General features: G+C 32.1%; 1 protein-coding gene across 1 annotated transcript; it reads left to right on the forward strand.

Moving 5' to 3' along the window:
* Positions 1–6,867: 6,867 nt before the first annotated feature.
* Positions 6,868–13,300, forward strand: LOC137921750 (uncharacterized). Its single transcript, XM_068764568.1, has 5 exons — positions 6,868–7,129; positions 9,204–9,417; positions 11,053–11,199; positions 11,891–12,031; positions 13,222–13,300. The coding sequence occupies exons 1-5, from the start codon at positions 6,868–6,870 to the stop codon at positions 13,298–13,300; spliced, it is 843 nt and encodes a 280-aa protein (XP_068620669.1).
* Positions 13,301–13,751: the final 451 nt, after the last annotated feature.

The following is a 13,751-nucleotide window of genomic DNA, read 5'->3' on the forward strand; positions in this document are numbered from 1 at the left end:
AATATTTGAAGGTTTGATTTTACGTATCGAGCAGTTCTATTATAGTTTGAAATTATCTTAAGGAGAAAAATAGTTTTTGCTGTTTTACTCTAAACTTTTAAATTTTTGTCTCCTAAGTATCTTTCTCGTGCCTTAAAAATAAAATCGTGCCGTAAAAATAAAAAAGAGATGTTAATAGTTTTGTTTTAGACTTGATGTTTTCGAGTTTAGTGATTATATTTTTTACCATTAGGATACTGATAATACTTCTACGTGCTTTCGTTTTAAAGTTAGGAGGCACATACAACATTTATCTGTCTGGCAAGTAAAACGGCTGTTCAATAAAAAGCATCTCTTGTAGTGGTTTTAGAGTTAAATATGAAATCCAACTCATCAGATTTATGCTTGATAATTTGGAACATAAAAAGGTGTTTTCTCCCTAACTCAGTATTTAACTAACCACAGCGCCTAAAATAGGAGGGCACAATATTCTGTTTTGAAATACGAAGATATGCTGTAGTGTTTCGGCATAGGTTGCAATTACTATAAAAGGTTTTATAGATTATTTTCATAATAATAATAAGATTGTAAAAAATCAAAAATTACTTTCATGTATTTGTTTTTTTTACTATTCGGTACATCAAAAAATTAAATCATTTGTCCCGTTCATACAAAAAGCAAATTTTTTTAGCATCCTACAGTATTATTGTGTAGTTTATATTAAAAAAGAAATCAGTTTCACCGTCCTCCACACAAAAAAACGCAAAAATGACATGCAAATAATTCGTCGTTAAATAAAATGAGTTGTAAATCAGGTCATACATATATACGTTGTACAAAACGCAGGAACGGCACAAGCAAGCAGTGCTATAAAGCGACCCGCAAGTTAAAACAATAACACATTTGGCCGAGATGAAATGTCGCGATTCGTCGCGCAGTGTCAGTTTTCATACTTACAATGCGTACTCTACGTCTGGATTTCCTAAGTGACCCAGAAGTTTTCAGCCTATGATTTAATTCGAAATTTTATTTCGAGAAACTTCTGTGACTTGACTGAAGCAATATAAATAACTAGCTGTGCCTCGTCCGCTGACACCAATAAATAATTTGGAAATTCTGATTATAACAAACAACACAATCTTTTCCCGCTTAAAGAATATCACTAATTTAATTTTACAAAATCGGTTCCTAGACATATACTCGGCGAAAGAAATATTCCTACCAAATTTCAAGTATCTACGCCTTATACAGTAGTCATAGTTTGAAAGATATGATGCGTAAATAAGAAAATCTCTTTATTCTTATGTCGCTGTCAGCCCATAGACGCCCTTTGCAAGGCATGGGTCTCAACCCGAAAATATCCCCACGCTTGGCGGACAAGTTGGCGATCGCTTTGTTGTTATGAACAGAGGACGCTGCTGCCCATCCTATGGAAACTTGTTTCTCAGCCGTGGTAATGCTATATAAATTTTGTACAAAGTGTGAGTTACATAAGATTGTATCCCGGGAATCGAACCCGCGTCCCACGATCGTAAGTTTCAGTCCTCTACCGCTAAGCTACAACTGCTCTGTATGTGGGTAAATATTTTATATTATAGATATAAAAGTTATAGATATAAAAATCTAATTTCTGTACCTATATATGGACTACAAAGATATTTGGACTACCTGTCTTTTTTTTAACATATTCGATTCATAATTTTAAAAATACAAAATACTGGATGTATTGGAACCTTTAGCGTTATAGTATTTTTTTAATTGTGTTTATATATGTATATTTCAAAATCTCTAAACAAAACAATGTTATAAGGCTACTGATAAGTCGATATTAAGGTCTTGATCCTTTTTTTGCAAAATCAACGTATGCTGTATAGGGCCACATAAATACTTATAAAAATATATTAAATGCATTTGAAAATACATGTTTAAAATCAGGAATTACTCTTACATAAATCTCTATAAACATTGCTTTTTCTCTATTTTAGTGCATATTATGTACAAATTTTGCGTGTACACTGCCTCTACAGTCGTTGCAAACGTAATACAATTTGCTCTTAAATTCTGTTTATTATAATTGTATTACTAGTTTAGTTTATTTAATAAATATGGCAAATTACGGATATAAGGTTCTGGCAAACTATAAAACGCAATTTAAATGATTAAAATTACAAAATAAAAAACTAAGAAACTACTAGAAATTAAAAAAATACAATGAAAACAACTTGATTTAACGGTTTCCTTTCGTTATATACCAACAGCATGTATCAGTTATGTAAATGCTTATACAGGTTGATTGGTTTTTATTTCTTTGAGAAAAACGCATATTTTTAAATTTAATCAAAAACAAACCCTACAATATTTGAATTCTAAAATGAAATACTCATTCATTAAACACGTAATAACATTTAATATATAAACTATATTAAAAATTATTACGTGTTTAATGAATGAGTCTTTCTGTCGGTTTTTAAAAACATATAAAAGTTACAATCCGGTAGTCATAAATATTGCCGTACGCACATGGTAAAATGGCGATATGTTATTTACGGTGCGGTTGTTTTAATTAATCAGCCATTATCCAACACCAATACATTACCAGTTAACTGACGTATAAGAAATGACAACCGTTAACTCGAAGTAATAAAACGTTTCTTGCCGATGTCCTCCATAATAAATTTACAAGCTTTTTGCAAAGCGTGGTCATTAGCTGACATTTTTATTTCAAATTAATTTCATTTACTTAGTTTATTAATTATATCCAAAATACAAATAACTTATCAAAAATACACCAATACCTTACGATTTACCAAAATCATTGTACATGTTAACCCATTGCAAGGCATACGCCTCCCCCCAAAGATATTTATGAGGGGTTGTACCATAATCGTCGCGCTTGGCAGGCGGGTACCGCTCTGTGGTATTATGGTATGCAGGAGAAGCTGCTGCCCATCTTCTGGAAAGTTGTTTGTGTGGTAGCACAGGTGGCAAGTGGCAGAACGTATTCGATTGAACCCTAAGACTCAAATAATGACTACTAAACATTTACGACCAATCATATTTTTTTTATTTAAGAAAAGAAAAGAAATAGTTTTTTTTTAATTTAATTGCCAATTATGAGTATTGCAAAGTAAGAGTGCACAAAGTAATTTAATTAAAATAAATTATGCCTGTTAAGTTACCCATTTTATTAACCAAAGGACCCATCAAGTAGGCTGAAGTTTTTAGCATGAGTCGTGCTTCCTTAAGTAAATTGTATCCGTGCTAAATGTAGTCAGTGTGTGTAATAAATTAATCATTTTACTTTCGTCCAAAAGGATGTTTCATGTTTTTTTCAATTGTGAAAGCAGGTGACGGAACGCATACAAAACGATTGCGTGATTACAATCGGAAACAAATCGTTACTTTATCGGTTATCAAGTACCTCTGCACAAAGATTCAATTCGGAAATCGTTACGTGAATAGCAAGTGGCGACAGTTACCTAAAGAAATAAAAATTTAATTCGACTAATTTGCATTCAAATCTAAGATTTCAAAAAAAAAATTTAAATTATTAAATCGATTTTCACAGAGAATAAAACCTTCCACACTTCATATTACCCCACTTTCGCATTAGCTTGTGAGGTTGACGTATGGTACACATTTCAAAAACTTCAAGCTAAACAAATGTTATTAACTGTTTCTAACATTCCACGTAATATAGAACTTTAAATGACAAGAACGAGTTATTTTGAAGCAGTTTATATCTGGAGCAGTTTGTGACAATGCTGCCAATTGTTCTGCAACAAACAATACGTTAGCTAAGTTTTAACGCTCGTTAAAAGAACATGTTCAAGTGTCAGATGTATAGAAACAATTATCGTTAAAATTTACTGAATATTCTACAAGATTGAGTTTTATTTTGGAAATTAACAGGCCTTTCTTGAATTATTTCAAATACTTATTCAGTGTACATCTATATCTGAGCTGTTTCAGAAAATAAACCCCATTTTGATTTCCCAATTTTACATTTACTATTTATTTGGCCTAACCGTTATAATTTTCAACCACAAAAACGATTAGAGCTCTCTAAAAACTAGAGTCGTCAATCTGTCAATAATAATAAGCGTGGCACATATTTAAATTACGGACCCTATTACATGTAACCGTTAACATCTGTTTTAAAAGATTACTTTAAATTAGGGAAACGTCTAGTTGAAAAAAAAATAACATAGGCAATAAGTGAAGAATACCATTACTTAACATAAGCAAACATTAATCGTTTTAATATTTACAAAGACAAAATATGTTTGTTTCTATAACAGAGGGCATTGGCACAATCATAACATTTCATACGACAATCGTAAGACGTCGTCATTTACGTTGATTTAATATGGATTGTCGCGTGAAACCGGTTTATACGTGACCTGCGGATCTGAACTGGAATATTATGCGGGTGCAGCCAACAAACTCACTTGACCTGTAATACTTAAAAGTCGGCCACGTTAACAGGTTTGATCCTTCGTGTAGTGGATAGCATTCCTTGTAAACAGTGTATAATTTTAATTGACTAGTTGCCGCCTTTGGTTCCAATTACGACTCAAGTCTACGATTGAAATATTTTTAACAATGATAAATGTTTAAACTTATTCAACTTGTATTCAAATACTTAAAGTTGTACAAAAAACTTAAGTCAAAATGTCTATCACCAACAATAATGTTTATTACAAATTTAAAGGTATATCTTGATAGTTTACACTGCAAATTTTATTAAATTCATAGGCACACGGAGCTATTATTTCATAATAAATAGGAGGCATATGTTCATATATTGTTTTCTCCCCTGTTGCAATTATTTTAAGTGTGAAATGTACCATATCCTCTGATTTCTTTTCAAAATTATATTCCGATGAACATATCCTTACATGGAACTTCACACTTGATCGTGGTAAAATAATATCTGACATAGGCGTGATAGAAATTAGCTTCTTAGCGATGTTTAAGGTTTCAATTTTCACTCTAGTGGAATAAACTTTATGATTGTTAGTAATAGTAAAGTGGTCTGTGCAAACACCATGTATAATCGGAGAATCAGCCATATCTAGTATTGTTGGAGTAAGTATTAGTGGGTGGGGTAAAATTTCAGCGAAGACCTTAACTGTTCTTGTTTCAATTATTTCATACGTATCAACATTTCGAATTTCTGCACTGTAATAATTCTGATGGTAGCCTGTGTGTTCACTTTTGCTAAAATAAACAGTGATATTTCTTTTACAATTTGGTGGTAAATGTAAATTTGTGATATCTAATATAAATATATTTAAAGCAGTGTCAATAACATCTTTTAATAGAGATATAATAAAATTATCTTCAGTGTCATCCTCAATTTCATTATCCATTGAAGATTTCGAGGACCACGATCCCATTTCGTTTATTGTTTCGTTGTCTTCATTCCTATATATTATACTCTCAGTATCAGGAGCAATGGCATCGATAGATTTAAAAGACGTACCTTCTGTTAACTCCTTATTGTTTTTAAATAATCTTATTTCATATTCAACAGAATCTTTATTTTCAATTTTAAGAATTCCACGTGGACAATTAGACTTAAGATTCAAATTCCAAACGTAAGTCGGCGGAATATAAACAACTTTTGACATCTCTATACATATTGGTTTAACAAATTGTGAAGAAACAGGAATGCATAGTTTAGTGACATAATTTCGTTTTGGGTTCTTATATTGTACTTTAAAAAAGATGTATGTTGAGAAATCTACCTTCGTTTGAATAAGTTTGAAAACAAATCTGAACACAGCTGGCACACCAGGACATAATTTCACGGTGAGATAGGGAAATACTCTTGCCTTTTTGAATACTTTACAATTATTTTTATTCTTAAATATGACAGAGCAACTATAATTGGAAATATTTTGTAATGAAAATTCTATAGTCTGTTGATCATGTGACTCGCCAATAATAATTAATTCTTTAGGGCTACATTTTATAAGTTGTGTATCCAATTTTTGACAGATTTTTTCGCTTGATTCAATCTTTTCAAGTAATTCTACTGAAGGTATAGAGTGATAACTTAGGTCGCTATATGGAAGAACAAGTTGTGACAATAATTTATGCAAATTTGGATTAATGTTCGTCGGAGCATTACGAAGAATGTCTTCCTTTTCAATATTTCTATCAAAGTTTTCAACGACAGCATCTTCTGATGAAGCTTCTACTCTCGATAGAGTGGAGTCAGTAGTTCCGGATTTGCTAGAAGTCTCAAAAGAAGGCACAGGGCCTTCATTCTCCTGAAATTTCTTATTCTTATATACTTGTCGACTTGTCCATTGAATTTTCTGCCAAACTTCGGCTGTCCTTGAAAGTTTATCTGTTAATTCGAAAGGTGATTGTCTTGCATTTTCTATATAAAGTCTATTAATAATTAATGATTCTCGATTTTTAACTTCGGCTACTTTGCTGTCACAAAAGGTTGTCACGAAATTTAATTTTCTTATAAGTTCCTTCCAGTGTGGTAACGTCTTGAAATTTATTTTATATTGATTTTCAATACGTTCAATAAATTTTTCAACATCCATTCTATATATAGTGTTTACAGTTATCGGGGTCCATTTTAAGTAAAATTTGTAATACCGAAGATATGTTATAGAATATTCATGAAAATAGTATTAATAGTTTAAGTGATATTCTATGGTGTAAATAATATTAAAGAAAAACACATGTAAAGAGAAAACTGATTGTAGTAAATTATTCAAATTGACGCGTGATGTCAGAAAATTGTTTTAAAATGCATTCCATTACACGATGTACCTAACATAATTCCGTTTTTATATTTCCACTTTGGATCGTTAGGTTCCAAATAAATTAAAAGTTTGTTTTTTATAGGTGAGGTACGCGATGGAGGCGACTGTACCCCGTGTGATAATTAGCATAGCACTAGCAGCTTTGCTACCTATGGCGTCTACAAACCAGGAGCAGACAGCTAAAGAGAATGTACCACATTCGAGGCAAAAAAGGATACTCTGGATAACGAACGATGGCCGTTTAGCACTTCCGCCCGGGACTACGATGGCTATCACCCCATCGTTATCGATGCCATTTGTACGGCATCCTCCTAAAGGATTTTTATCAAATATGACAGTCAGCTTTCCATTTTCGAGTAAGTCAAAAATAATTACAATTTATTTCAATAACATATATGCCGTCTACTTATTATGGATCCATTTATCAATGATAGTTTTAATTTCAGTACGAAACTTTTTTACATTTATTTGTTTTGCGCTTTAATGACGACGCAACGATCACATCTGTAACAAAACAATCTTTTATGCATATGCGAATACAGAATTGTTATCTTTTGCTATTGAATTTAAAAATACAGCTCTAAAAGTACGGTATACTTTAAGGCTATATTTAAATTTAAAAAATACTTTTTCTTTTTAAACGTGATGAATAAGCGCCTATGAACTTCATTCCACCTGATGACTTAGTGATAAAAGCAGTGTATTTTACAAAATGAACTGGGCTAGTGTAGTAACTATTTAAAGTTTACTGAATACGCGAACTTAATAACTTTACAGGTAAGCTGACGTACGAACTGGAATTCAAAAGTCAGTAAAGATTCTACCTTGATTGAGTAGAAATGTTGCATAATACATATAATATGTAGAATAGATTTATTTCAATAAACGAATAAATAATATGTACGTAGACATTTTAACAATAAGAATAAAGATAACTTAAGTAATAGATTAACAAATGCTGTCTTTGTATGTAGATAATATAGTGAAATATTATAACACGTGTATAGAGGAATAAAATTTAGTCATAAAAATATTAGTTGAGTATGTTTTATGTTAAGAAATTTACATAATTAACCGTAGCAGTTAAGTATAAATGTAACGATAGATTACTTCAGTAGTACCGTAGTGACATCAAGAAAGTCAAGAATTATATTGCCATTATGTAAATTGTAAATATTAAGTTATACAAGAAGCAGGTGATAGTAAATGCAATTTTATTACCGTTATAGCTAAAGCGAACCACGTTTTTATTACTACAGTGGAATTATCGGCTCACAATAATTACAATACCTGTTTGGGAACGAGAACCTCGGTTGCACATTTTCAAGTCTCTCCGCCTTCAACGAATTACACGTCTGAATAGCGCTAAATTCGCTTTTGTAATTATTTTCAATTATTAACTAAAATCAAGGTCACGCGAAGTAGCTGGATGCGGTCAGGGTAAGACCCGTCATCATGGCGGTCTTTGGGGATATCTATGCCTTGCAGCGGGTGTCTATCGACTGATATGATAATGATATTAAATCAAAATTGTGATTTATGCATATTTATCGGCACTTCATATCAATGTGTCGAAAAAACTAGCGCCTATTATGGAATTTTAAGCATCTCAACATCCGGAGACGGGAAAACGTGCTTAACCTATCAGATGATAAAACAATAGCTAGGAACCAAAGTTGTTTACACCGCAATCAGATCACATGTCGCCTCACTCACATTGGCGGCCTCTTATACATTCGCAGTACACCCACATATCCGGCAGATTTTTCCTTATTGACCAAGGTATCATTTCTGGAGTTTCTGCCGCTTTTTGGGGTCTCAGAAACCCAGTCACGCCATGGTGCGATCTACAAAACATGCAATCCTGTGTAATAAATGATATTAGACCCGAGCCATAGTTCCTATGGGATCCCTAGTTTCGTTATAGAGGTCTAATGAAGCTTCTTTATCGCTATAGCGCTTTTAGCGCACTGGGTTTAAAGAGGCAAACCCGATGTAATTTTAAATGCCAACGTATAAAAACTGTGGCGGCATTTATTTGAAGCCGTTATAGTAAAAAACGAAAGCGCGTCTGATGTTGCCAGACCTCCAAAAGAAATGACAAGAAAGGGAATAGCTTTGGAGACAATATTTTTCGATTTCTCCTGGTGACCCGACACAGTAATAACCCCATGACCAAAAAGTTTAAAATAATAATAATGAAACATTTTTACGAAGTTTAATAACGATTTTTCATTTAGTGAAAGTAATTATTTAAGCAATAAAAGAAGTGAAATAGGTCCTAAAGTTTATTTTGTAATGTGTGTAAAATATCTTGTACTATTTTATATATTTCATAGTAAATTAAAAATAAATCAATAAGTTCCTTTATGTAGAGTGTTAATACAACTTTTTGGGAGGATAATTAATAATTAATTTTGATATTTTTAGTCGATTTCGATAAATTGGGCCTTACCGATAACGAAAATCCATATGGCGACCTACCACCAATTTTCGCCAGGTCTATGGGCGGTGCAGCAACATCTGTTTTGGAAAGTTATATCGGTCATTATTTAGACAACCGCCGAGGGAAAAGATCAGTTCGTCAACCGATAGCTCCTGAACTTGAAGCAGCTATTCTTGACAGGTTTCATGGTGGAGAAAGGTAAGGACTCTTCCAAATATTATTTAATCTATATTTTGTAACTGATTTAAAGTTTCACGAAAAACACTATTACACATAAATAATTTAGCAGCACTGTGTACATCTAAACATGGTAATCGAAAGAGCTCGTGTGCTAAATGTAATTGGTGCATATTTTATAAAGTTATTATCCACGTGGGTGCCAATGTTGGCAGGCGTAAGTGACTTTCACCCTTAAATTGATACTCGTAATATAATTCTCGTATGCAATTCACGAACAAGGAGGTTACGAGCGAGGAATGTGCTTTTACCGCGATTGCTTTGAATTCCGCTAACGCCATGATTACTTGCTAATGTTGTATAAGTTACATGCATTATAATTAATTTAAATAGTTTAGAATACTGTTGAAACAGATTTAGGACTTTTGAAACCGAAAGTACGGTGGGCTAAGCATAGTAACGATATTAAACTACTATTATTTCGGTCTTTTTTTATATATACAAAGACATACAGAATAAATATTAAAATATTTTTTTACTTTTATCATTTGTAAACTATTCGTTCTCTCATTTTTCCTGATAATTTGCAATTCTCTGTTAATAGAATTTTTCAAGGATATGTCTAAAACATATATTTATCTATATATGATTTGTAACGCAAGTAACGTTTGGTTATCTATGAAAACTTTTAATTGCCTTGCATTGCCTTCGTATATATATCGTGTATATTCTCTTTTAGCTTAAAATTAAAAAAAAAATCTAATTTAGCTGTCATTTTTCCAAAAATTGTAAATAAAGTAATAAATTGATAACGTTTATGCACTTGAAATTTGTTAGGAATATTCCTTTCGCTGTTTAGTAGTGGTACTCCATCGGAAGAGAAACTCTCACGGGTTCGATTCAAGGGATAAAATTTTATAAAATTCACATTTTGGGCAGTAATTAAACGTGGTTGCCAATGCTCACACACAAGTTTCTAGAACCTTCTCTGCCTACCATTATCACACTGCAATGGCCAACCTGCATGCTATGCTTGGCGATTGTGGTATATCCCTCATAGATATCTTAAGGGAAGGCCTTTGCCTTACAGTGCACGTCTTAGTGAAACTATGACGACAACGACGATTCCTTTTGATAGAAAGCTCCTAAGAATTTTTTTGGAAAATTCTATCCATAAGTGGATTGAAGGGAAGTTGATTAAGTGTGCGAAACCGACAAAGGACAGCTTGTTATTAAAAAATAAACGGTTAGCTGACTCGCCTAACTTTTTTATGAATTTAATGTAATTTTAAATCCGTATTAAGATATGATAGAGATAAAAATAATTTACTTAATATTTGAATTTTTAACAAGATTTTTATTGATCGATAACTTTTTAACTCTGTTTTATTTTTAAACTCCACTTTTTTATACTTATTAACAATGCAAAGCTGACCGTGAGCCATCTCACTTCCGAGTTAAAATATTTCAAGCATAAACAGTATAATTGTAGACTGTAGTTTAAAATCCGGGCTGAGGAATAAGGTGTTCAATATAATAAACATGGCATAGAAAGCACTGCAGATTATGTTAAAAATGTTTTTACATTAATTAATAATAACTTTGTTGTATTTTCCACGCTTTACACAAATCGCTCAATAAATATACACTTTTCAGGGCATTGATGTACGGTATTGCAGAGGACCTTTTGGCAAATTTCGGTTTATCTGGTAAAGAGTGTCTCCTGAGAGCAATATGTGAAATTCATGCCCACCCTCTCACAAATTTCGGATTCCTGGGAGAAGTTATGAAGCTTTTCTTTAGGTTAGTATGTTATAGTTAAGAATAGACATATAATTACATAACATTATTTATATAATTCAATTATTTTAATCCACTAATAACAACAACACTGCCAACATTTTAAATAATAATGAAGTATATTTCTCATATCGAGAAGTCAATACTCTTCTGAATGTGAAAATGTATATTCACAAAAACATTACCAATTTTCCTAGGGAGTGAATAAACAATGTAAATTCTGTGGACAATTTATACGCTTCTGTAAAAACAATCCTAAATAATGTTCAGAAAGCAGTTCCATTGCTAGATTTATACAAATTGTCAAAAATATATATGTGCTAAAGATTACAAAACTGTAAATAACTTGACAGGTGATAGCATTGCTTCGAAATGATGTGTACGATTCCATGTTATTTAAATCTATATTAAATATGTAATGTTATATTCTTTGAGTTTCTTTCCTTATTCTCCTTAGGTCTTAGATGTTTATCATCCGCACAAATGGTAGATGTGACATGACGTCACTAAGAAATATATTTAATCCAATACCAGAATAAATAGTTTTAACTTTGAATTAAAAATAAATAAAGGTTGTTTATTCAATAAATGGAACATTCGGATGTTTATAGTTTACGCACAATTAATAGTTAATAAAATATGATGTATATGTTTTTTTTATTTGATAAATGTAAAGTTAAAATCTAATCCTCAGTCCCAGCAAGTCTCCGTATTCGAGCCTTCTGGAAGAGTACGTCGAAGCACAACGCGCTGGTGAGACTGGTGGCGAATGTTGGCCTTATTATCGTCTTTGCCCAAAGAGCATCTTCCAACCATCCTCAGCTGATAAGTATTCGTAAGTATAAACACAAAAAAAGAATACATAACAATAAGGAGTATAAAAATATCACATAAACTAGCACTTTACCATTGCTTTTAATGAAAATGTTGATTTATTTTATAGTAAAACTGTGATATGGGACGGCATAACATATATCAATTTACGAAAATCTGTAGCAATATCTTGTTGTGTACACTGCAATGTGTCCATCCGGTTTACTTATGAACGTAGACACAGTGCTTGTCTATCACTGTTGCAGAAAAAATAACTTTAAAAACCAGTATAAAAGGCACACGATTTAGATAAAAAACAGAAATCGTATAAAATCCTTTATTGTCTCATAACCAACTTACTGTTTAAATATTTATTTTAGTTATTAGTTTTAAATGATTACTTAAAATGCTCGAATATTCCCTAGGAGGTTTAGTATAGTCGTACCGACGCTGCCCAACGGGTAGGCAGGTTGTAGGCAGGTAGCTTCTGAAGACTAAAGGTTCTAGAGTATTGACCGTGGATTGGCAGGCGCAACATAGATAGACATCCAGTCACAGACAGACGACATTCTTTAAATCGTCGGAAGACGCTTTATTTATTTAGACCGCTTCCGACCGATCTTTTTGGCAATCTTTAGGAGAAACTTATGTCCAACTGTGAACGTCCAACGGCTGAAATCATATTAATAAATAATAGTAAAAATCTTTATTTTTGTAAATATCGGTACTAAAATTTTTAGAGCCTCACAAGATGCTTCTGATCTAGTTTTTCTTGTATTATAGAAGCCTATGTCTTCCCATTTTTAATCTAAATTTCAGATTCAAAGTGTAAAAAAAATCTATGTAATGATTAAAATTATAAGGAAAATTTAGAAAATAAACAAATAAAATATCACTAAAGAGAAAAAAATCAGAGAAAGGCATAATGCGCTTGCTTTTGGTGATTGTGTAAGTTTAGGTATATGTGTATATAAGAGATTGTACATGCGTGTTTGTGTGTGCATAATTACTTGAGTATACACGCGCATGCAATAATTAATAGACTTTAGAGACCGCAGCAATAATTTAAATTAAAAATATGTGATTAATCGAATGACAATTAAAGTATTGCTTTTATAAATGGTAATACTTTTATTAAATAAATTTATCTTCAGACATATGCGTAATTTTATTAGGAAGTGATTTAATTTACAATACTTTTTACGTTATCAGGGAAAAGGCAGAAAATCTACACAGGCGGCATGATGGAGACGACATCGACAAAAACACTATAGACGTGAAGGCAATGTAAGATTGAGACGAGAGGCCAAAAGCGTATCCCAAATGTAGTGCTAGTTTCCAGCCAAAGTTGATTGAAAATTAGTCTCTATAAAAAAACAAATGTTATTTTTTCTTAGTTTTCATGGAAATAATGAGAACTATTCATAAAGAATTTCTATGTTAAAAATTCTATATTTAATAGAAGCAATACTCGGTGGGCCGGATTTTAAAAATCATGGAAAAAAGTACAAAGCTTTGAAAAGTCATATAGCTAATACATGGGAGTTTTATTTTTAAAAAGTCCACACTACTTTTTTACACTGGCGAAAACTCGCAGGCATATGCGTGGGATATGGGCGGATATTTCTTCACAAATGTTGCCTATGGCCATTCAATATTAATTTATTGACGTAAATACGGCACTTGAGGTAATCCTAAAGAAAAAAATCTAAGATCTGGGGTCCAGAGAAGCCACAGAATGA

This window comes from Battus philenor, unplaced genomic scaffold (genome assembly GCF_028537555.1).
Source record: "Battus philenor isolate CCGP_79_NKW_IND1 unplaced genomic scaffold, ilBatPhil1.0.hap1 SCAF_19, whole genome shotgun sequence".
Lineage (NCBI taxonomy): Eukaryota > Metazoa > Arthropoda > Insecta > Lepidoptera > Papilionidae > Battus > Battus philenor.